At 35.3% G+C, this 26,894-nt stretch overlaps 2 protein-coding genes across 3 annotated transcripts in view; both read right to left on the reverse strand.

Moving 5' to 3' along the window:
- Positions 1-26,894, reverse strand: part of LOC145690331 (heat shock 70 kDa protein cognate 4-like) — a 128,356-nt gene that overhangs the window by 13,272 nt on the left and 88,190 nt on the right. Inside the window, exon 3 of one of the 2 annotated variants that reach the window (XM_081765119.1) lies at positions 12,996-14,824. The exons of the other annotated variant lie outside the window; for it this stretch is intronic. Coding sequence (XP_081621245.1) covers positions 13,547-14,824 — 1,278 coding nt within the window. The 3' untranslated portion in view covers positions 12,996-13,546. Of the gene's footprint in view, positions 1-12,995; positions 14,825-26,894 lie in introns of those variants that run through there. 2 annotated transcript variants of the gene reach the window in all.
- Positions 9,067-12,264, reverse strand: LOC145688804 (heat shock 70 kDa protein cognate 4-like). The gene is given in 3 exon segments (XM_081762979.1): positions 9,067-10,306; positions 10,309-10,909; positions 12,109-12,264. Coding segments are annotated over 3 exon segments (1,458 nt in total). The 3' UTR covers positions 9,067-9,605.

Consider the following 26,894-nt stretch of genomic DNA (forward strand, 5'->3'; position numbering starts at 1 on the left):
TTATTCTCCTAGTTTGCGTAGACCTGCGTCTTCATTCCGCATGTTGTGTAGGGAGGTCTTAAATCAGAGTAAGCTGCGGTGTTTCTTTTTTCTTCTGTAAGTTCGGGTCATTTATGGTGGGAAGCGGTTTGTGTATGATTTTATTGTTTTTCTTACGGACCATATTGGTGTGATGAAGAACTGATGCAGACAAGAGTTCCAAGAGGTGTATGTGTAATGTGTATAAATGTGCAAGAGACTCACCATTTGTAGGCTGAAAATAGACTCCTAGTCAGAAACTGTCCCCATAAGCTATATAAAAAGAAGGCCTCTAGAGGGGGCCACTAGATTGAAAAGTTCTTACCCAACTAAGGAATACCTCTTGTGTGTGAACTTGTAATACACACAAACACACACATTAACTTTCGCTAGTCCTGACTGCAGGAACTTTGCTTCAACTTCTTGCCTTCTCTACTGACTACGGAAGCTAAATCGCTACAACTGTAAGTCTCTTTCTACTTTCTGTACACTGGAGATCATGAAGTGTGTAGTCTTCGTTTTAACCATAACCACAGAACCAGCAAATCAACCACATCTACGCGTAAATAAACCCATTCTAAAATTTTCCCAACAATTGATGACATAACTATCCAAGTCCCAACTATCTATCACCTCCATCCATAGTGATTTATACATCACGTACACACAGTATTTGAAGAACACAATCACCATAAAAGAAGAGTACAAATATCAACACACAACTCCAAACAACAACACAGAAAGCTAACAACTATAACCCGAATACACATGACAAAAAAATCTACTTAACCTCCATTTCCCACATAATGTTTACCCTTAGCCGAATACGCAACTTATGTCCATAGCAAGGCAATGACGACCTTTCCCTTTTAGAGCCACTTTTGAACTGTACAAAACACACACACACATACACACACAAGAACACTGTTAGGCCCACTCAGTGTGACTCTCTGCCATCCGAACCTTTCTACAATACTTTGTTTGTTTAATAATCTCTAAACGAGAGACTTACCTTGCTAACCAACCAACGATTTAATAGAATCCTTTCTCACTGGGAAAGTGGCAGCAATGCTACACGCCCTCGGCTGACCTATTGCCTTTTTCTAGACAAGCTGTACTGCTGAATGATGCTTTTTTGACATGTGGGTCAAAGTACGCCTCGATTGTTTTTTACTGTCTTTGATAGGAATCGTCTAATTGGTGATAGTAGCAGAGAAAGAGACGTTTATTTGGGCCATAGTGATTGCTGTAGCGTTATGAAGACTACGAATTTAGTTGTAGGCTCTGACCTAAGTGATGGTCAGTTAAGGAAGGAAGAAACAGCTTCCTTTGGTCTAAATGGATGCTGAAATTAGTTTGTTCTGATTATAACTTCTTTTTAAGCAACTTGGACAGTTATTTCCATCAATTTTGTGTTAGTTTAACTATGTCTAATTCGCTTGAGTCAGGAGAGTTGTTTCGAATGAGAAGCTAGTGACGAAACATAATAATCTTTGTATGTGAATTTTGAATAAATTAATAATGAGTTTTTTTTTTACTATTTATATCCAAGTAGCAACAAGAAGCACTAAGTTAGAGATACCTGTGTGATGGTTTTCATTTGAGAGGATGAAAAGTGCCTATGGACATAAGTTCTGTCCCAAGACAACACAATTACTTTATTTTTTTAATTTATTTTTGTTTTAAAAAGCTAAAATCAGTCGTTCTTGATTGTTCAGATGTCGGTCGAAACTGGATCGAAGTGGGAACCAGTGGGTTTCTGACTTGGGTAACTAGTTAAGTATATGTAGTGGTAAGTGTTGCTCATAAACATTAGAGACGTGGAGTTCCGAAGTTAAAGAACTCATTACAGACATCAATTTCTTTTAAACTTGTATATATATATATATATATATATATATATATATATATATATATATATATATATATATATATATATATATATATATATATACAGTAAAATCTGTATTTAGTGGAATCAAATAAGTTTCCAGTTAACGAAGCTAGACATGATAAAAAAAAGTATATGCCTATAATGGACATTCTAAGATAAGATTTTGTACGTACCTTATTTAATTCACAGTACTTATTTTAACTACGAATTAATGCACGTAAAACAACGAACAGAAAAAAATACGGTGAAGACGTAAAATTAATTTTACAATAGTCAAGGAGAGTTTTCTAGATACATTACTGCTTCGCTTCTCGACTTTCAGCAAACACTTTAGCTTGTGCACACACTAAGCATATCAGTGTCATTTTGACGTAAACCAAATTGTAGCGGGACATTTGAACTTCCGAGAGCACCTTCTTAAGTGTTTACCCTATACTCTTCTTGCAACTCAATAACACATTCCTCTTCTCCTTTCAAACATTCCATATAGTTCTTAGTTAAGGCACACATATATACGTTTTGTCTGTTCACATTTCCACATTATCGTTTGTTTCATTGACAACGTACTTCTCTGTTAAATGGTTTAATTTGATTTCCGTTGTCTGTGTTTCCGCTTAATGAATACAATTTCAACACGTTTTTACTCGTAAATTCATGGGACCGTGAAATATTTCCGTTTAGGACAAATTTCCATTTAATAATGGGTTGAAGGCAGGTTATATTTATATAGTATTTAAAACCTTTAATGAATAAAACATTTTGTTAAACAATATTCATATCCAGTACCTTAATTTATGAAAAAGAAATTAAGTCCCTCCTACTACTTTAGGCTTGGATAGATTTGATTACTTTAGGCTTGATTTGCATATTTGAACTTTGGTTGTACAAGTAGAGGAAAAAACAATATATGTTAGAGGTAAGGCAAGAGATTATAGATAAGTATTAGTATAAGTACAATATGTTTTTCAATTAATAGAAACAACCTTCAAAGGACCTAATAATATAAGAAAATTAGGGTCTAACATTGAGATAAAACAATGAACGAAATTTGATAGAATATGTAGTACTACTTGCAAAATATCTGTCACAAAAAAGTTCAAAATAAGCCAGTTACAAGTTAGAAGGTATGATGTCATCAATATGACCGCTGGTTTAATTTATAGGGCAATCTTTGAATGAATAAATCTTCACATAGAGTGGAACTAGAAACGTCATGTTTGCATCAGTCAAAGATATTAATTGTATACACACGAGCGTAAGTGCATTCACACTTCCATTGTTTATATCCCGCAACGCTAGACAACCAACAATACAGTTAAGGTTGTTTGGTTGAGAACAACACAAGGAGTTTTACAAATGCAATAGTTTGTTCGAAACATGTCAGTGTAGCAAACAGAAAAAAATAGAAAAATATCCATGCCTCTGCGACGAATAAAAAATCGAGTAGAATACGCCTCTTAGTATCTACAGAACGATTGATATAATGAGAAAGTTACAAAGAAATCTTATCTAACCTTAGACATACCAAGGAGAAATCAATGTTGGTCAAACATTCATTTTATTTCACAGGTTACAATATTATGAAAAATCTCTGAATCTATTACATTATTCGTTTCAACGTTACCTTCACTTTTGTTACTTATCAGCTTTAATATCTCTCACATCTTTGTTTTGCAAGAATATCGTTTATCAGCAAAACCAACGTAGTTTTTATTTTTAAAAATGCATCATTATTATTATCTTTCATTGACAGATTAAAGCTAACAAGAATAGCTGAAGTTATATTACTAGTTTCCAGTGTGTTCGGAAAATGATACAAAAACAGAAAAAGAAAAAAGTAAAAGTAAAAAGAAAGACAATGTAAGAAAGTAAAAACAAGATATGTAGTTAGAGATGCAAAAAAAACCCGGCTTTTTTTGAATCGATGTTTTTTTCACATAAAAAGCCGGCTTTTTTTGGGAAAAACAAGAATTTTGGAAATTTTGGCTTTTTGATTTTCATGATTTTTCTATTTAAATAGCTTTCTTATAGTATACTCTAAAGCTAAATAAGATTTCATGACCTAAATGCTATATTTCGCTCTGAAATTCACCATCATGATGGATAGAACACATATTTTATGAATTAAAGTAAACATAAAGTACGTAGTATTTGAGGGCAACTGTAGAAGATATTTAACTTTACTTTAACTTCTAGTTATCGACATTTTTTGTTTTCTACATAATTTCTTTTTAGTCATCCGTGTTTCATTTCCTAGAGATTAGTGGCTAGTGTTTCAGTGGTACACTTCTGTTCACAGAAACTTGGAAGCTTGTTCAGACACTAAGTCCAAAAAAGTAACTCTCAATCCATCACAATTCCCGCAGATTTATACACAGGGAATTGCATTTTCCTTCTTTTCTTTGTATAGGCGCTAGCTGTAAGCCGTACATATACCGCCAGTAGATAAGCATCTTGAGCCGCTCTGTGTTTGTAAACAACTTGTGAAACTTGAAGATCGAGAGTTCGAAACTCGGTCTGAGAAGTTTCATTTATTTTTTTAACATGAAGATATGATGAAATAATTAAAAGAAATTTCTTTTTTAGAGGGTCTAAGGGTGAACTGTCTTATAAGAGATACTTTGGAAGAATTAGTGTCTAAGCCCTAAGAATGAGCCTTATGTATTCATGAATTGTTTACTAAACGCGTTACGTTCTCACTGTCAGACAGTACGAATAAAGGTTGTAGACATGTGTCGTCATGTTGTTAGTATTTCCTCTGTGAAGAAGGTCTTTGAAATTCTAAGACCCAGAGAAATGGAATATTTTTCATATTATACATCTGAAGTATCAATATTGTAAATGATAAAAATTTCCCTAATGACCTATGCAGAATCGAACCCAGTACCCTTTCATTACGAAACGAATGCTCAAGCCATTACTCTAAGACGGCTCTGTTAAGTGAGGCAAAACAAGCTCGGGTATGTAGCAAATTGCACACGTGTACGATTCAAAGGATTTAATCAGAACGAAACACACTGATTTTTGCCATGATAAAATACTATAGTGCAGAAAATTCTAATTTAAATTACAAACCAAAAGAAGACACAAAGACGCAAGGACAGGGAGAAAATAAGTCTTGAGAGTCATTCGAACCGTTAACTGGAACCTAATGCCTCAGACCACGTTCTTTTTAGTTTTTTGATTCACCAAAAATATCTCCGTAACTTATCTCTATTTTCTACTAGATTAGACTCGTTTTGTAGTTTTATTAACTTTGAACGACAGGTGCACGAACACAGACATCAAGAACATTTAAAATTTCAAAAACTCTCCCACAGGGAATCTAACCCGGGACCCCGGCTAGTGAACTATCTATGGGTGGGGTACCTGGTTCGTTCCCAAGGCAAGTAAGCTTAAGGTGGACAACATCGTGATCGTGGGTTTTGTTGGGACACTCCCGTACTCCCGTTTCCTTTCACTTTCTCATTCCACAAATTCATCTTTCAGAATTCACTTGTAATAATAATGGTCTCGCTTCAGCTAACAGTCGTAATCGCGGGACATTAAACGCAAAAAAATAATATTTCATTTCATTTTCAAACGGTCAACCGGAACCAAACCGATCCCAAGAACAGTCGTATTTTCCATTGCTCATTAACGTGCTCTCACAAAAATGTATAGAGAAAAAAAACTTGCGAAATCGTAATTCCATTCAAAAGTGAAACAGCAGATTCATAATAACTTAACCTATAACGAAAGCATTACATATCTTGTACAACTTTTACACAAACTCATGTTATGTGCACACAAAATATGATTATTTGTCATATTTGAAACATGACATGCTTTCTACTGATGTATTGGTTTTCGCAAATTGAACTGACACACACTACATACCTTGTTTTTACTTTCTTACATTGTCTTTCTTTTTACTTTTTCTTTTTATTTTTTTGTTTCATTTTCCGAACACACTGGAAACGTAATATAACTTCAGAAAATATTCTTGTTAGCTTTAATGTGTCAATGAAAGATAATAATAATAATACATTTTAAAAAACAAAAACTCCGTTAGTTTTGGTGATAAAAAATATTCTCGCAAAACAAAGATGGGAATCAAATCATCTCGACCGATTTTTTCATAAAGTTTTACTAGAGATCTTAAAGCTGATAAGTAACAAAAGTAAAGGCGACGTTGAAACGAATAATGTAAAAGATTCAGAGATTTTTCATAATATTGTAACCTGTGAAATAAAATGAATGTTTGACCAACATTGATTTGCCCTTGGTAGGTCTAAGGTTAGATAAGATTTCTTTGTAACTTTCTCATGATATCAATCGCTCTGTAGATACTAAGAGGCGTATTCTACTCGATACTGAGAGAGGCGTGTTCTACCCCATTTTTTATTCGTTGGAGAGGCATGGATATTTTTCTATTTTTTTCCTGTTTGCTACACTGACACGTTTTAAACGAACTATTACACTTGTAGAACTCTTTGTTTTGTTCTCAACCGACCAACCTTAACTGTATTGTTGGTTGTCTAACGTTGCAGGATATGAACAATGGAACTGTGAATGCATTTTTGCTCGTGTATATACAATGCAAAAATTGGACTGTTTTATTCATACTGGTTACATTTTGACATTTTATTTGTAATTCGCTCTAAGAAGTTTAATAAAATTGTTATCATTTGAAATAATGACGAAATTGTTTCAATATCACTGAAAATGAGAGTTTTGTTAGTTTTTGAAGGGAAATGTGGTTGTTTGATGACTTTCTAAATGAAGCTTTCTTAGGGCAGATTTAAACTGGACTTTCCATTCCATCATTTTTCATCGTTCTTTAGAGTAAATATTTTGTTTTCTGCGAAAGAAACTACAAAGAGTGAAATGAGACAAATTTCCATATAGAAAAGAACACTATAAAAATAATGCATGTAAAAAGTATAATTATGTTTAAATTAGACATAAGAAGTAATATTCAGATATTTTCTCAAATGATCAAACGATTTGCTCATAAAGTAAGAAGAAGACCTGAAGAAAACTTCCTGAACTTTATTAGACGCAGTGGTTGCCATTTTGAAACTAGTAAAATTTGGTGTTATTTATCCCATCTGTTGTTTTAGAATGTTTGCATACTTTTAGGTTCTTACGTAATTAAATTTTAATTAACAAGTACATTGCCATTACTATATGTATTTTATTTTTACACAATACGTGAGAAGTTATCAAGGATAAAACACAAAAAATCTAAATCACCTTGAGTAATAACAACTTAATATTCAATGTAATTTATTATAATGACGCACCATATTGATGATCTCATATATTCTAAATCTGCAATTGGATTCTTTGGAACTTCCTGTGAGAACCTCGCAAGCAGTACTATATAATCCAGCAAGTTTCGTTTTTTTAACTTTTAGGTTGACCCCAAAATACGCCTAATTTCCCTATACTATAACGCTTATATCTTCTTTAACAACAGATTTAGTCCCACATATTATTAGTTTTTATTGTATTAACTGCAAACACAAATCCATTACATTTCATATAAACACCACAAATTCAAAGGCTCATTGGTTACATCAAATCATGTGATTCTGAAAACTTTTGAATAAAGAATATCCATCTGCGACTGGCAGATAGATATTCTTTATGACTGACACTACTTAATAAAATACTAATAATTGTTCATTTTTATTACAACTGTCCATAACAAGAAAACTTTTCCTATGGGTCATCTTAAATGACCACTTTATTTGCAAGATCAAACACGCAATGTTTAAAATCAAGTTATATGATTACCCAGTGTTTTCTACAATCTGACTACAGATAATATTGCCATTTTTAGATTAGGCGGTTATCTTCGTCCACTCCATTGATAAGCAATTTATTACAACAGTCACTCTTATGCATAAACAAAATAACTATTTTGAAACTTTTTCAAACTGTAATTTCGATTACCATCTAAAAATATAATTGGCTTCAAAATTTGAATGAGCTTTGTATGACTATTACAGATTGCTCTGAATTTTGTAGAGATCATATTTCTAGAAACAATGGATTAAACACAGAAAATGTGATAATTTACTTAATACGCTTCCTTAGATATAATTGAAGCATACCTCCGAATAACACTGTATGGCACATTTTGGAATTTATTGCGTTACCAGTGAAATTATGTTCTACAGAATATAACTGACATATACTGAAAACTTCCTTTCTCCATTGTGCAAGATATGGTACTACCTGCTGGCAAACTCTCAACGGAGCATTGCTGTATATGCCCTATTAGTTTTTCTCGGTTTCACTGAAATGTGCTATATTGAAATATTCGGAGGAATGCTTCAATTCAGTAGCGTCATTTCATATTTTGCCAGGGGACAGGGCAAGATTTTTCCATAGACATAAAATGTTCACGTCTTTTTTGTATATTAGTATACTGTACAATTTATTAGAAAACATGTGTTTCTCAAACTGTTTGGGCAATTGTCGCCTCGCCCTACGCAAATGACGCCCCTGCCTATATATAAACTATATGAAGCCAGAGCGAATTAATTTCTTTAGTGGCGTCAGAAATTAACTCTTATGGTAACAGTGACCACTTGACTGTTGCAACAATTTCTACACTTAGTTTGTTGTGGCATATGGTTCGATATTAAATACGCGTAACTCAAATGATTCCGTGCCTAAACTCAGAAATCGGCGAGAATGAAGTGCAGTTGGGTTTCAGACAGCTCAAATGACAATAGGCGTATGCGCCTTTGGTGTGGGAACTCCAAGTTCGAATCCCGGCAGGAGCTCACGTAGTTTGGATTCCATATTAAACTGTAAGTCCACGTCTCATATAGTCTCGCTGCTGAACGAGATGCTAAATTCAAAATCAGATCAAATGATAAAAGTATAATTATTTTTAATAATAAAAGTGTAATTATTATTATTATTTTTTCCCGTTTTAAGTGGATATGAAATAACAAAACAATTTTATATATCACGTATAATACTTGTTTTTTTTCAGAAGTTCATGTCAAATTTTCATTTTCTTCCCTTCTTTTATTTCAAGGTCCCAGGTATATGCGCCGAGGCTAAAGGAGACGGTGATAATAAGATGGATGATAGTAATCGAATAACAAGAATGGAATGAAACAGGAGAACCCAGAGAAAACCTACTGACACTCTGTATGTGCACCACAAGACCCACTTGAGAGAAACTGTGATCGAACGAGGGACCCTTCACGCTAGAGGCAAGCGCCCTACCATTGAATTACTGCGGCCCCTTAGTTCGTGTCAAGTTGTAAATGCTTCCATAAGGGCTAATTTCCTTTAACACGAAAATGTAGTTAGCCAGACAACTTATGTGTATATATGCAACTACATATACCAAAGCAAACAGTAATTTTCTACAATCTTAGTATTTGCAAAATCAGTTTTAGAAATCACACACAATATTTGCTATTGTTCAGAGCGTGTGTTTACACTAGTACTCTTGTGAAGAATTACAAAACGGAATAATGCTTTTTTTTTTTTTTTATCTATCTATCAAGATCATATAAGATTTTAAAGCGCATTATTTTGTCTGCAGATTAGTGTACGCCTCAAAGTTAAATGCATATTGCAATTTGTTGAACGTGAATATAAAAGCTCTGCGTTTACATAGCAGTATGAGTGAATTTCTCAAGCATGTAATAATGAACTCTTATTCTTAGTAAGAATTTCAATCAACATCATGTATGTTTCTTCTCCAAAAACATTGTTGACTTCCACCCAATATAGGTTTGATTACTCGTTTAAGTTCCTCATGCTTTTGTTCTATTTCCTTTATTTCTGCCATTTTGTTCGCATCAATCCAGTCAAGAATTGTTTGACAGGTCTTAAGGATTATATTTCTGTTAGAATCTGAAATCTTACAAGACTGTTTATTCTCAGCTGTTCTCATCAGGGTTAAGCAATATGATTCCAATACATTCTTTGCTGCAAAAGCTTTTCTTTGTTTATCATCCTCAATTTTGAACTTCTCTGCTTGAGCAATCAGGCGCTCCACTTCTTCTGCGCTCATACGGCTCTTATCTTTGGTAATAACAATGCTATTTTGTCTTCCTGCTGACCTTTCAATAGCCTTTACGCTCAAAATACCGTTTTCGTCAATTCTAAATGTGACGTCGACTTGTGGTACACCTCTTGGGGCACATGGAATTTTCGTCAGGAGAAATGATCCCAGCAAGTAGTTGTCTCTCGTCATAACACGCTCACCTTCATATACTTTAAAGTTTATTTCAGTTTGATTATCGGACGTTGTAGTATATACTCTAGTTTTTTCAGCAGGGATTGTTGTGTTACGTTTAATAATAACACTCATTTCAACTCCATCTACTTCAACACCCAAAGAAAGAGGGGTTACATCAACAAGTACCATACTTGAAGATCATCTGGTACAGTTCCACTACGGAAAGCTGCTATTAACGACGCTCCATAAGCTATTGCTTCATCCGGGTTGATGGTTTTATTCAGTTGCTTGCCACCAAAGAAATCCTGCAAGATTTTCTGAACTTTCGGAATTCTGCTGGATCCTCCGACTAGAATAATTTCATCAATATTTTCCTTTCGTATCTGGGCATATTCCAATGCTTTCTTGACAGGATCCAGGATGGTACGAAAGATGTCTGCATTAAGTTCTTCAAAGCGTGCTCTGGTGATATCTGCAGTAAAGTCTTTGTTTTTAAAGAGAGATGGTATTTCAATTCTTGCTTTTGTTGAAACTGAAAGTTCTCTTTTAGCTTTTTCACAAGAGGAACGGAGACGACGCAATGCTTTTGGATCCTGTGTGAGATCCATGTGATATCTCTTCTGAAATTCATTTGCAAAATGATCCATCAAACAATTATTTAAGTCTTCACCTCCAAGATGAGTATTTCCTGAAGTCGATTTTACTTTAAACTCATCGTCTTTTATTGTGAGAATAGTGACATCTAAGGTTCCACCACCAAAATCAAATACCATTATAGTTGTTTCTTTGGAGATCTGAAATGATATAACAATTCAGTTTGTCTTAGGAGGAGCTTTTCTACAATCCACATGAGTATTGAAGTTTAGAAAAAAGGTCTTACAAATTTGCAAACAAAAATATGGTAGAACTCATTAAGGTCAACATAACTAGAATTGATTTATTTGATTTCAATATATGTTGCACAAGGTAAACCAAGGTCAGGAAACGATCCAAATTCATTAATTTCTTTTAACATTACATTAATCCCATGCGCATTTATTAAAAAGGCGGAAACATATGTTTTGATTACATCTCTTTTACTATATATTGACAACATTATATTATACATTCATATAAATCTATAAAAGAAATTTCAGTAAAATCTTACAATTTACTTTTATGTACGCTTAAACAATGTACTTTTAACATAGTTCTTTAGCCTCAACACAGGGTGTACGTAGAGGATGGGTCCTGGGTATACAGATCCCCCATAATTTCATCTTTCCTGTAAGTTAGTCTACTGTTTGGGGTGATTTTACAAATTTTAATATAATTTATTGCCACAGTAAATTTGGACTCCTATCGGAACACATTCCTGGATATGTGCCTGGGTTTGTACATATATTTTAAATATAAAAGCTGAAAAACGAGGAACAGTGTAAGAAAATGAATTTCGTTTATACGCCGCTTGTCTCGCTCGATGTATTAGCATTGTCTTTTTATTATAATAAAAGGAAAGACACAAATACGAACTTACCCCCAAATATCTATGAAAAAGGAATAGTAATAAATTCGGAAACAAAACAGCTATTTCCTTCATCTTCTACTGTCATCTGTTGGCTGTTGAATGAAGATCTGACTTTTGTTTTCTGTTAACAAATTGACTTATCTAGACCCGATTTCTTTAGCTGTCTTTCTTTTTAAAATAGTGGCTTACACCACTGTAATTTTAACCCGTCCATTTGATGTCCTAATACAATGTTTTCTTAATCTTTACTTATACACGGATACTTGTCTGTATATTACAGTGTTGACAGTGTACAGTATTAGTAGTAGAATTTCGTCTCACCTTCAACATGTAGAATGAATAACACTTGTTGAGGCACAAAGAAGATGGACATCACAGGGAAACGTTGAAATGAAGGTAAAGGTAAAATCGTTAAATAAATACTATACACATGTGTTGTCCAAGATTCTTGAAGACGAGTTGATAAAGATCACTGTCGTATATTACGTCGTATGAGAACCAGAGGAACGTAACTCCAAGAATGGAATTTTTCTTCACTTGGATCATGAACATAATTCTGAAAGCCCCACTTGGTGTTATTTCAGTGTTATTGAAGTTGACTTTGTCATTGACTTGTCTGCTATGCAATAATGTGTTTACCATCTTATTAAAAGAACATTTGTTTGAAAAAAAATCCTCTCTCTCCTGTAAACCTACGAAAATGGAGTTACGTTCCTCTGGTTCTCATACAACGATTATTTCGCTTCCCTGAACGGAAGTATCTTATATTTTTGGAATTGTTGATTACGAATTTAAAATCAGGTATTCTGTAAGAAATCTGGTTTTTCGGAAATGTTGAAACAAAATTTGGAGGAAACCCCATACATTAAAAAAAATATGTTTTAATAAATTGTTACTTTTATGTATAATGCAAACTAGGTGAAAAACAATATGTATATAATACAATTGGATATCCGAACGATAAATTTATAACTTAGTATCGCCCGCAGTTTTGCAAGAACAATATGCTGGCAAAAAGAAAGAAAAAAATGGAAATCGGTAAAAACGCACCTGTATGAAACCACTTGTATACGAATAAAGATATGGCTGAAATTAATGCATAACCAAACAAAAGTGATAGTCAAGTGACAAAGAAAGAAAGTGTCAAAGACACAGACATAGATTGATGTATGATGCATGTTAAGAAGCACAAAATAAAAAAAAAAACACCTACGAAGCTTCCTTTTTGTGTGCTATGGGGAGCATGTACGTACATGCCAAGTTTAACAGTAATCTGCGAGCTTAGCACACTACATTTTTCTTCGTATCGCTGCTCCAGGACCTGTATTAATTGATTAAACCTCCCACCGTACTCATAAGACAGTTCCTAGATTTTCAGGAAATAAAGACAGGTGGTTATGATTGTGTGTCAGTTTACAACAACATATTTATAGACATACGACAATAATTTTGGACATGAGTGTACATTTCCCGAGTCGAGACATTATTTTTAACACACCTTTACGGGACGAGACAGCCTGAACTTTTGTGTCGTAGGCAACTATACATGAGAATGTTTATATTTAATACCAAACATGTGCTTTCTATACATTAAAGAATACATGTAAGTTCTTACCACCGAAACAAGAAAATTTGTGTAATAAGCAATATGCGAGTTCATAACATTTTATAATATAGACTTTCATTTAGAACTTTTTTTTCATATCCGGAATTACTGTTCTTAATCATTACTAGAATTATCTGATGAAACAATTTTCAAGATTGCAAACTATAGAAATAAGATAGTTATAGTTAGGATACAATTGAGACCACTCATATTACCAATTACTTTATAAAAGTGTATGCATGAAAACAATTTCTTTCGCTTTGATCAGGATTGCAATTATGTTGTCGGTAGGTGACTACTCGAACATCGGAAGCAGTTCTAAGATTCAGCCTGGTACATCCTTATGATAATAAGATTGAAAATATTTTCTAGCTCTTTATGTCTACTTTCGAATGCCTCTGCCTGTGCAAACTGATCTACTTCAAGCCATAAAAGTGTTTGATTACAAAGATCGAGAATGGTGTTCTTCTCAAAATCAGATGTACTACTTCTTGCATTACTATTCATCATTTGTATTGTATTCAAGCAATATGATTCTAATTTATTCTTTGCTATAAACCTTTTCCTGCGAATTTCATCATCACGTTTAAATTTTTCTGCCTCAGCGATAGCTCTATCAATTTCTTCTGGACTTAAACGATCTCCGCTTGCAATTGTAATTCTGTTTTCTATTGCTGTTGCTTTCTCGACAGCTTTGACATTTAAGATTCCATTTGAATCAATATTGAAAGTAACTTCAATTTGAGGTTCACCCCTTCGTGCTGGAGGGATTCCAGTTAACGTAAAGGTGCCAAGTAAATTGTTGTCTTTTGTAAATGGACGTTCACCTTCGTAAACTTTAACCATAACCACAGACTGATTGTCTTCATTAGTGCTAAAATATTGCGTTTTTCTGGTAGGAATAGTAGTGTTGCGTTTTATGAAAACAGTCATGTAGCCTCCACGTGTTTCAACACCTAATGAAAGTGGAGTTACATCAAGAAGCATGATACTATTCGCTTCCTCTGATCCGTCTCCATTTAAAACTGCTGCACGCAGTGACGCCCCATAAGCTACAACTTCATCAGCATTGATTGATTTCGTCATTTCTTTGCCATCAAAAAAGTCACTAAGTACTTTCTCCATTCTTGGTATACGGGTAGATCCACCAGCAAGAACAATAATATCAATGTCAGCCTTTTCCATATTCGCATGCTGCAAAGCATCCTTGACTGGTTCTAACGTACTAAGAAAAAAGTCAGAATTCAGGTGTTCAAAACGAGCTTGGGAAATAGAACTGTGAAAATCAGTGCCTTCGAATAAGGCATCTAAGTCAATATTACCATGGGTTGCAGTTGTTAATTCGCGCTTAGCTCTCTCACAGGCTGTTCGGAGACGACGAAGTGCTCTTTTGTCTTCAGAAATATCTATACCATATTTACTTTTTATTTCACCAACAAAATAGTTCACAAGCCGACTGTCCAAGTCTTCTCCACCGAGATGAGTATTTCCTGAAGTTGCTTTCACATCATAAACACCATCTTGTATCACTACGATAGACACATCTAACGTGCCACCTCCAAAGTCGAAAACCATAACAGTAGTCTTTTCGGTTATCTGAAACAATCAGAAAGATTTACTTTTATGATGGAGATATACTCAACGTAGCTGAATTTTATACAATGTTTGCACCGTACAGATACAGCTGAAAACGACTGCCTATTTAATCTTTGTGAAAAGATTAAAACGAAGACAAATTAAACAAGAATAACACGGAAACTAAAATGGAAAGAGTTAAATAAAAATTTCATATCTTTCGTTTGCTTTCTTTTCACTTTTTTGTTATATTGATTCGAGTTTACCGCCCATTTCAATAATGAGGCTATAGATCTACAATTTCAGTTTAACATGAAATTTGAACCATTGTAAGGGCCGCAATGGTTCATTGATAGAGCATTCGATTCTAGTTTGATCCCAGCTCACAAGTTGATATTGTGGTGGACAAACACTATGTGTGTGCGTTTTCCTGGGTTTCTTCCATTTCCTCCCACTTTCTTCTTCCCAGCATTTCATTCATTTCTTATTACCACTATCTCCTTTAGCCTACACGGCATAATCGTGGTACACAAAACTGAAAGATAAGGGTTAGTGATCACCCTTTCATAGCATAAGAAAGTATCTTTTGAAGCAATTATAAAACTTCGTCAAAAGACTTAATGTTCACAAAATGAGACTTGTTACAATGCGTTTATGCAGGGAAGAATTTGTGATTAATATACAGAGGCATTTTGTTGTAATAGTTGGCTTTCACTTCTGAGGTATTTGAGATGAAACGACAGCAGTAGAAGTCACACGGGAATAACTTGGAAGAATCTGAGGAAAGTTTACAGCTTGACAATATGATAGCATAATTATCCAACTCCACTTAAGCTTTTTTTTTTCAAATGTTCATATTAATATAGTTCTAAAACAACTATATGATTAATGGTCGACATCACCTGTTTAAATTCTAGAATAATAGTGCACAATAATAGAAATGTTCAAAAAATATACGTATGTCAGTAAATAGACCCATTGGGCTTAATAAAATGCCATACATGAAGTAAATTCTCGAGAAAATCTATGAAAGCGAACTTCTATGATGCTAAAGAAAACGTTACATCCATAACTTACAACAACCGACTTAACAACACGCCCTATTAAAGCGAAACTGATAATAAAACATACATCATTAAACCATTCATCATGGCATTAACAAGAGGACAGTACATATTATAGCTAATGAGATAAGGTTACTGTATATGGTTTGCACTATGATGGCGATCTTGTTATTTATTGCAACTCTAGACACCTTAGCGGTCGCAGTAAAGGGATAGCTTCAACTGATACTAAATAAGCTTATTCGTTAGACGAACGAGACAAACTTCTGTTTTCTAGCCGAAAAATCTCAAAATATACAATTTTGTTGTTAGCGATCTTGTGTTGTTGGTCCAGATTGGTATCTTGGTGGCACTCCTCTTGGTTGTTGATATGTTTCTATTTGTTGGACTTAATCTTTGATCATTGCTTAACATGGGCACTGCAAATTCGTAATTTCAAAAGATACAATTTTGCCGGTAGCGAACTTGTGTTGTTGATTCAGATTGGTATCTTGGAGGCACTCCTCTCGGTTGTTGATATGTTTCTATTTGTTGGGCTTAATCTTTGATCATTGCTTAACATGTCCTCTTGTCTTCGAACCCTGAAATTCTTGTCTTCAGGTACTATCTCATCGCACTTGATATGCTAATCATAATTTTCTATCTGTCTAACTTGGATTATGGATGCATTGCTTACTTGCTAGGTCCTTCTTCTCTCCTGAAACAACTTGACACTGTCCACCATCTCAGAATTCTATTAGCTACTGATGTATTCCACACTAACTGTATTGTTTCCCTTTACGCTGAGACAAGTGAATTACCGTTAGCTTATAATCGTGAGAGACTTCTCAGAAAAGATGCAGCCCATGTGCGCTGTATTTCAGCCAGATTAGGAATTAATATGCAGCATGTCCTCAGCTTCATGTCCGTAATACGTTTGCGCTTACTAAAGACGCAGACGACTTGGTATGGCCGTCTGTGTGTTTCCTACATACAAAGTATTTGTGCTCTTTCATAATGAGAAGCCGCTGTGGCTCAGTGGTAGAGTGTTTACCTCTGGTGCATGGGGTCCTTGGGTCGATCCCAGCTCGCACCAAGTGAGCTTTGTGGTGGACAAACACCATGTGCGTGGGTTTTCTCGAGGTTCTCCCGTTTCTTCCCACTTTCTTCATTCCACTATTTCATTCATTTCTCATCGCCACCCTCTCCTTTAGCGTAGCAGGCATAACTGTGGGACGTAAAACTTAAAAGATTTAATTTTCTTTCATCGTGACTATTGGCTTTGCCAAGGCCTAACCTTCGGTTGTTGTCACACTTTGAACTACACACAAGTACACAGGAATTACAGTAAGAGTTTGGAGCGTTGCCAGAACAGTGCTCAGTTTTAACGTGTACGAGTTGAAAATTGAGAATTCTATTTACTGTGCCTTTGTCACAGACGAGCACAATTCGGAATTCAGTTTGCATCGCCTGTGTTCAATACTTACTGCTAAACTAACAGGAGTCAAGTTTACCCTCGATTACGCGCTTCAGGGCTGCAGCTTTTGCCGAGTCATGTACTTATTTCCACTGACTTAAAAAGCGTTATTGAGCTTCCAGAATGTGTTTAGTAAACATACCGTAGTGTAAGACATTCTTCTGAGATGCCACGAGCTGCAACAGTAGGGCTGTGTCGTCGTTGTCTGCTGGTGGGTACCAGGACAAGTCGGCATTTGGAGAAACAAGCGCTCCTACACAACAGCCAAGAACACCACCTCTTTTGCACGGGTTGCTAAATAGCACTCTTCCTCGGATCTCAGTAGGCATTTTCTCTGATGTATGCGCTCACACTGGCAAGCGGATTGCAACTAATTTAAGACAAATTAAAATAAGCTTCACTGAGCAAAACCTATTTTGGGCAATCGACAGACGTCATCGTGTATTAGTCGCCCAAATGTAGTGACCTTGATCCGCTTGTGTATCCCAGTGCGTGGTGGTAAACGCCTGTATCTTGAATACTGTTAGTCCAGGAACTTTAGTCAAAAAATGGGTGTTTCTTCGGAAAAAATAGAAGCCAAGGTTTTTCTTCACAAAAACGTTTATTAGCTCATTCTAAATAACATATCAAAAGTCCCCGACTTTCTGCTGTACGCTTCCCCTTTTTTCGGGGGGTGGAAGTGGGGGAGGAAAACGCAATTTAAAATACAATCAAATTCAGCTTATTTGCATGTTAACCTAAATATTCCGAATAAAAAAACAAAGTTTACCGGGAACGCTTAGCACACTTGCTCGTAAATGTTTCACAGGAAGTCCCAAAGAATATCGGGTCGGGTTTTGGAAATATGACGTCATCAAAATGGCCGACACCAGAATTTGTAGTGTTTTGTGGGAATGGTTATAACTTACCGCAGAATAGTGGTAAAACCGTCGTTTTTGTTTCAGATTGAAGATAATTAATTATCAAATGTAAGGAAAGAAACGTGCTGTCTGCATTGCTAATTTCTTTCGAGATACAATAATAAAAAATAACTAGTTTTTGAGTACCTGGTTTTAAGTGTAAATGCAAATAACTCAGTAATCATAAAATATTTCAAAATATATCTTCAAATAAAGGTTGTAGAACATTATAAAGTCTTTCCAACGGTACTTGTACCTGCATTTTTTTTTTTTTTTGTAACTAAAACCAACTGAAAGAGAGAGGTCCAACTGCACAATTATGGGACCAGTATTTAGACATGGTGTTAATCCTCAAAGAGTTTATTTTGGCAGAGAGGATGGGTGACTGGAAGGCACATCTGTCTGCAGTGAAGAGAATGATTCCGTGTTTCTACGCCGGAGGACATTTTTTGTACGCTAAAAGTGCCAACTTGTTTGTACAAGACATGGTAAAGTTGGAGGATATAATGGATGGAGACATCTATAGAAAATTTACTGCAGACTTTTTCACTGTTAAGCGATCAGACAAATTTTTTAGTGGAACTCCAACTGATATGGTAATAGAACAGTCACTCATGAAGTCTTCAAAGATACGAGGAGGCTTTGTGCATGGAAGTAGTACAAAACAGAATGTTTTAACTAAGTTTGTTGTTGGTTTGTTAAGTGCGAGCAATATTTCTGAAGGACTAGAAAACTTTTGTGGGATTTCGTTTGCAAGTGAAGAACAGCATGTAGATGCACGAGAATCTCGAATCAAACGGGACCAAGAAGATGTTAGGAAAGTATCAGAGTGGTGCAGTGCCACAACCCTTTCCCAAATGTACAAGTGATCATGTCTATAGCAACAGGGGTTACAGGTAATGTGGAGAAGATAAACTGCTACGATATACTGAACATTGGAGCAACCATGATGGAAAGAAAAGTGACAATTTTCATGACATAAAATATTCTCGTACTGATAGGGTTCTTTCTCTTCAAACAGTGAACAGTCACCTTACGGTACATGATGTTACTGTGCCTGTCGACTGCTGTTGCCTGTCGACTGTTACTGTGCCTGTCGACTGTTGCTGTCCACTGCTGTTGTTTCATGATTCAGCGTAATCAAAAGATCAGATGATGACCTTCAAGCATGTTTAAATTTCGAACTGGCTCCTTACCCAATGGCTCTTTTTGATGCAACTGGAATGAGAAAAACAAAGAAATCGTCCTTATTCAACATCTTCAACCCGACCAATGTTCATCCTGATTTCGGAAACTCAAACTACGTCTTTGATGGAGGGTTCCTTCTTCATCAAGTGGTGTGGCGTCAAAACGATTCTTTCATGGATATTTGTGATAAATATATGGCATATATGGAAAAATACTTCGGTCAAAACACTGTCATCGTATTTGATGGCTATGGTAACCCTCAGAAAAATGTAAAAGGCATGGAACAACTTCGACGGTGCTCGAAAACAGCATCAACAACAATTATATTTGATGGAAACATGGTTGCGACTACGAGCCAAGAAAACTTTCTCGCCAACGCAAACAACAAAAGTAGGTTGATTGGTTTGCTCACTGATAAATTCAAGGCTGCCAATATTGATGTCAAACAAGCAGAGAATGATTCTGATGTCCTCATTGTAGAAACCAAACTCACGATATCAAAAATTAATTCTAATTCTACAGTTATTGTTGGTGAGGATATTGATTTGTTAGTAATCATGACAGCTCGAACTCCGCCGAATTTAGAATTTTTTTTCTTGAAGCCAGGAAAAGGGAAGACAGAGCCGAAGATTTACTCATCAAGGAGTTTAGATGTATGCAAAAATCACATTTTATTTCTACATGTTTTTTCAGGCTGTGATGGAACATCTGCCATTTCAGGGGAACCGGTCAAAACCCCCACAGCCAAAACCCCCACACTCAAGAAATGTCAAAACGCCCACACGATCGGTCATAACCCCCACACAAATGGACAAATCCCCCAAACGCACGAACGGTCAAAACCCCCACAGCCAAAACCCCCACACTCAAGAAATGTCAAAACGCCCACACGATCGGTCATAACCCCCACACAAATGGACAAATCCCCCAAACGCACGAACGGTCAAAACCCCCACAGCCAAAACCCCCACACTCAAGAAATGTCAAAACGCCCACACGATCGGTCAAAACCCCCACACAAATGGACAAAACAGCCACACATAGCAACGGTCACAATCCCCACATAAATGGACAAAACCCCCACACAAATGGACAAAACTCCCACACAATCGGTCAAATCTCCCACACTCTGAAATGATCCTGGTTGTATGTATTGCCCTTGTACTTTTTAATAACATTTTTTATTCCACTTAAACCGATGTTGCAACTATTCTTCTTGCACTGTTTTGTAATGACAGAAACAATAAGGTGGGCGTCGTAAAGAGCCGCAACAAAGACGTGCAATCACGGTATTTTCAGAGTGTGGGGGATTTGTCCGATTGTGTGGGGGTTTTGTCCATTTGTGTGGGGGTTTTGTCCATTTATGTGGAGATTGTGACCGTTGCTATGTGTGGGAGTTTTGTCCATTTGTGTGGGGGTTTTGACCGATCGTGTGGGCGTTTTGACATTTCTTGAGTGTGGGGGTTTTGGCTGTGGGGGTTTTGACCGTTCGTGCGTTTGGGGGATTTGTCCATTTGTGTGGGGGTTATGACCGATCGTGTGGGCGTTTTGACATTTCTTGAGTGTGGGGGTTTTGGCTGTGGGGGTTTTGACCGTTCGTGCGTTTGGGGGATTTGTCCATTTGTGTGGGGGTTATGACCGATCGTGTGGGCGTTTTGACATTTCTTGAGTGTGGGGGTTTTGGCTGTGGGGGTTTTGACCTAGACCCTTTTTCAGAAGGGGAAATCAGCTTGTTTGAAATTATTACAAAAACGTCAAGATTTAAAACAGAAATTTTTAATCGAAGTAATGTTTCCCATGCAGAATGAATTGAAAATCGTGTTGCCACGTTTGGCCTAATCCTCGTTTCGCCTAACCAATTATCTGACACTTTTATGGCAGATAAATGATAAGATTTGTGTCCGCCATTTTAGGCGAAAAAAGGATCCTCGTTTGGCCTAATCCTCGTTATGCCTAAAATGACGGACAATAAGAAAAAATCGTGGAAATTCAACTAGAGGGAAATTATATAAGAGAAAATTCCCTAGTATATAAAGAATTAAGAAATGCAAAATATATAGATTAATATTATATTAACTATTTTCGAGGAGTTAGGATTACCAAAACTCCTTTATGTATTTACTAGGACCATGGATATATATATATATATATATATATATATATATATATATATATATATATATATATATATATATATATATATATATATATACGAATATATATATATATATATATATATATATATATATATATATATATATATATATATATATATATATACGAATATATATGAGTAGGCGAATAGCAAAACCTGCTAAATTCACATTTTAAAATTTGTGACAAATCGAGAAAAACTGTTTAAACACGTCATAATTGTAAAATAACATTAGAAACTAGAGAACATTAAAAACTTAAGAATAATGTGAATGTTGGTCTGTCGAAAGCTGTATAATCACACTAGTCTGTGAATTGCGTTATTGAAGAAAATAGTTTGGATTTAACAGGTTTTGCGTATGTAAATGGAAATAACAGCTTTTGCATCTGGACGAGCGACCATTTTTGTTGAGGCTCAAGATACAAAACCTATCAAAAAGAAAGGGAGTCAGAGTCAGAAATCAGTATTATGCCTACTAAAATATTGGGGGGGGGGGAGAATGTATTATCAACTATACATTGCAGAAGATTGGCACAAATGAATATGGATAAATAAATGCTACATTAATTTTGTTCTAAATTGAAAACAATGGATCCAAATGTGCAAAAAATTGAATTATGTAACCTCCTCTCCATCATCATCTACTGAATGGAAATCCATGTCGTCGTCGTCCTCTGGTGCATCACCATTTTCTCGGTTTTCTATTCCTCAAAAACCTCTTTGTAAAACGTGAGTTTTGAGCTGCTTTCAATCGTCAAACTCTTCGTAACTACAAGCGGAGTTAAGTATACTATCCGTACACATTTCTAAACTGAATGACTATATTTTGGAAGAGTTTGTAACCTTTTAGGGACTAACATAGGGTGAATATTAATTTGCCAATTATCCCAATATATGAATTTGAAATATAGCAAAACAAAATGTGCAAATGTTGAGTTTGAGCAAAACAGTGGCAGAAAGAAAATCAGAAATGGTAAATAAGTGACAAAATTTTTTAACATGTTGTACCAGAAGCATGTTATAATCTTGAATGATAATTGACACGAGACATTTTAAGAAAGAGGTTCTGCTGAAGCTGAAGAGACCGTTTAGAGAAGAACCTAATCCAACAATGTTCTGTTCAAAGTAAAGAGTTACCCTGAAATACAAAACAAACGACTTTTAACCATAGATAGTCCACTCACCTTGTCTTTTCGGCTACATTTTGTTTCCAGTTTTTCATGTGTCTTGTACGTTTTCTAGACAATTTTGGTGTTGTCTGATAACAAAATTATGATCATCGCTGCTTAGAGTATCGTTTTCTTTCGATTTTGCGTGCATTTGTCTAGTAATTATTAAAGAAAAGCAAATAAGCACAGAAAAGTTTCACGAACAGTTAGGTTAAGACGTATAGTGTTTCCATTTTCAGTCCAGGGTGCGCGGTGGCTCAGTAGTAGAGCGTTCACCTCCGGTGCTTGCGGTCCGTGGTTCGATCCCAGCTCGCGCCATGTGGACGTTGTGGTGGACAAACACCGTGTGCGTAGGTTTTCTCGGGGTTCTTCCGTTTCCTCCCACTTTCTTCATTCCACCATTTCATTCATTTCTCATCATCACCGTCTCCTTTAGCCTAACCGGCATAAACGTGGGACGTAAAACTAAAGATTTCATTTTTTTTTCAATTTTCAGTCCAAAAATTAAAAAAAAATAATGAAAGCACACACTTCAAATTCTGCCAAATAAAATTTCGAATGATTTACGAAGAGTTGCAATAAATATTCAGATTACTAAACTAATCCTATACAGTACGAAACCTCAAATTGTTTGAAATATGGAATTAACCGGGTTTGATTATGCTTTTCTCATGAGGTTATTTGCAGGTTCGGGATTTAACAGTTTATGAAACTGAACATGGAAGAGGGATTTAACTGGTTTTGCATGTGTTGCCATGATGGATTTAACAAGTTTTGGTAATTGGCACATATTTCAATCTCAATTTTCAACGAGTTAAAATGGCTTTTTCTACTGAATACTATTTGGAAATAATAGCTTTCCAACTAAGGTTTCCAGAGCAACCACTATCTCATTTTTTTTAAAGAGAATTTAACGGGTTTTGCCATTGGCCGACTCATATATCGTATATATATCGACACGTTCTCTAACGATCCGAACGATTTATGGTATGGATTCCAAATCTTAAGAATAGATTTCATCTCAGCTTGAGTCTTCTATTAAAGTAAGAACTAGTACAACTTTCGGTTTCAATATTGATTCCTAAATATGAAAAATCGTAAGAGATAATGAGAAATAGTTTTTGATGAAAATTCAGTTTCCGATAAACAGGTTGCATGTTTCACATTATCACTCTATTCCTGCCGTAAGTTATAGATATATTTCCGGTTTCAATATTGAATCTGCATAATTTGGAAATCTACAGTAATTTAACAATGTAAAAAGAAACTCACATGTAAGAGAACAAGGTATAAATGTTTTCATAACTTGGCTTACTGCACCGAACACCAGTAAACCTTAGCCCAACTGAATAAGGGGTTCAGCCGGATAGTTAGTAGATAACGTTCGCTTCATCGTATGGACTTCAGAAGCCGATAACCCACGAGATTACTACTTGTCATTATATGTCACTACGGTTAATGTTTTACACTGGCAACAGCAACAGAATGCCGTGACTGGATCATAGAAATGAGTATCATGGTGCAATGCAGGGTTGGCAAAAACCATATTAAAAAAAAAACAACAATAAACCCGTTTTTTTTGTTTAAACCCGGTATTTTTTGAGTTTAAACCAGGTTTTTTGTTTAAATAATTTGGTGTATGTATTTATATCACATATGGAGAGAAATAAGTTTGTTTCATCTTGGTGTTATTATGCAACAACCGGGTTATGCTGAAAGAGGTCACATAAGCTTAAAGCGGAATCAAACCGCTTCTCGGCTTACATCCGAGAGAAATTGTCCTCCAGTTGAACTCGAAACCGGGACTAATTGACCACAAATGCGATATGTCTGCCGACTCACTCATGAAGAACTCCTGGTAAAAATACGTTGTGCTTATCTTTAGGTACTTGTTAATGTAACTGTCAAGAGTCATTTCAGAAGAACAAAAAGATAACCAGTTGCACAAGTGAAACTATTATACAGAATTACATATGGACAATTTCAAAATGCTGCAGAGTACAGAAGACCTAATTTAGTCCAAGTTAGTTCATTACGACTTTTATTAGTCCAAAATAAAGAAATACAACAACAACAACAAGAAATTGACTTAATTTTCATATCTGTAAGAAAAGTTAATAAATATACGAATTATTTGAGTCCACTTTGGCTCTGACCCATTTATACATAAATAAATACCAAAGATACTCCTGATTTCAATAAATGCCTCTCGTGGGATTTGTATGAACCCTCCTCTCCCCAAAAAACTACAGCAGTTCGATGTATTTTTATCAATAGTAAACTTTATTAAAACGAAACAATATTTAGAATTTTTCTTTGATTGAAATTGCATAACAATAATAACAAACTATTTAAAAAATCACAAAAGAAGCATTCATAAACTTATAAAAAAATACAAAAGTTGCTTTTGTAGCATAATCTTTTTGAGTAATGAATTGAGTAGGGAAATTTAGGTCTGAATATAATACGAATAATATACGGGACTGAAACGTGATAACCCATAAATGTGTGTTCATCAAGATTTTACGAACACTTACACTTTTACGAACATTTTTCGTTTTTTGGTTTAAACCAGTTTTTTTTTTCTAAACAGCTGGTTTAAACCAGCAAACCCTGGTGCAATGAGTCTCGATTTCAATCTCATCACGCCGATAGTGATCTATAATTTGGTGCCAGCCCAACGAAATCATGTCAGGTTGGAATTGGACAAGATAACAGAGACCATGTTGATTTATAGTGTTTTTCTGTAAGCAATGTTTTGGACCTTTGGTATCTACTATTCACCCGTATTGTATCGAAGTACGAAGATCACCAGACTCAACTATATCTTTATTTCTGTCATACGAGTGGAAATGGAGTGTACCAGCAGGACAACCACCCTCGTAACAGATCCCGGTTGGCCACCATCTGTTTGGAGGAGCATTCAACTTCTTCCTGCTGAAACAACCACCGAGAAGCCCGGATTTCAATCTCATTGTGCATCTCAGAGACTTATGCTATGGACATTCCCGGTAGTATGTGAAACGAGTGGAAATTCAACTCAAAAGTTGTAATTTCAAAAGTAATAATAAGAAATGAAATATATTTTTCTTTCTTTGTCAGTAACACATTGAGATGTTTTAATTGCGGAATTATCCAAAGAGCAATTTGTCAGCGGAGCGATTTGTCATAAATCACTCATTTCGATCACAATTGTCCATTGTTAAGTTACGAGCAAATTTAGGAATCTTTTGTCAGATCTAGCTCGAAATAGTTACAAATTTCATACGAATTGTAATTACAATAGAATCACAATCGGATCTCTTATAATGCATTAACAGTTTCAAAAAAGCGTTGAAACTGGAATGAAATCGTCTGAAAGATCAACAAAACCTACAATAAAATAACTTTTGCACCTACATAAGAAGAAACACAAAAACTAGATTTCTTTTAACGTACCGATTAGCAGTACCATTTGACAATATCAGATGTTTGGAAACAAACTGCAAACTAAAAGTTACTTTTGAACAGCACTCACCTTTAAACAAAATTAATAACAGATGTAACTTTTTGTGTTTCTCTCATCTCAAATATATTCACTATACACCCTGTAGGGGCATTAATATTCTCAAAATGGAACGGAAAAGTAACTGTACAATTGTCGAAACATTTTTGCGAAAGCAAATAGTCCTATTACAAATTAGATATGGGAAAACTAATTTGTATTTCTCAGTTCTTCACATAGTAGGGAATATTTTTTTTCGAAAAATTTCCCTCCAGTTTTATCTCCACGATTTTTTATAGTCCACCATTTTAGGCAAAACGAGGATTAGGCCAAACGAGTATCCTTGTTTCGCCTAAAATGGCGGACATAAAGCTTATCTTTTATCTGTCATAAAAGTGTCAGATAATTGGTTAGGCGAAACGATGATTAGGCCAAACGATGCAAGATCACTGAAAATAACATACAGTTTTTTTTTTTGGGGGGGGGGGGTTACACGGTGCATCTGCAAATGACATTTCATGAAATGATTACCGTTATGATTATTTCACCAAATCAGTGAAGAGAAATAAGTCTGTCGATTTAAAAGCCCTACCACCGACTTCAGCTGAGGCACAACAACATTTGTTTCGGGTTTATTACCACGTACAAACATGGCTCGGAAACCAACTAAATCCTG

The sequence above is a fragment of the Thermobia domestica genome, chromosome 7 (genome assembly GCF_964235325.1).
Source record: "Thermobia domestica chromosome 7, izTheDome1.hap1.1, whole genome shotgun sequence".
Taxonomy (NCBI): Eukaryota; Metazoa; Arthropoda; class Insecta; order Zygentoma; family Lepismatidae; genus Thermobia; species Thermobia domestica.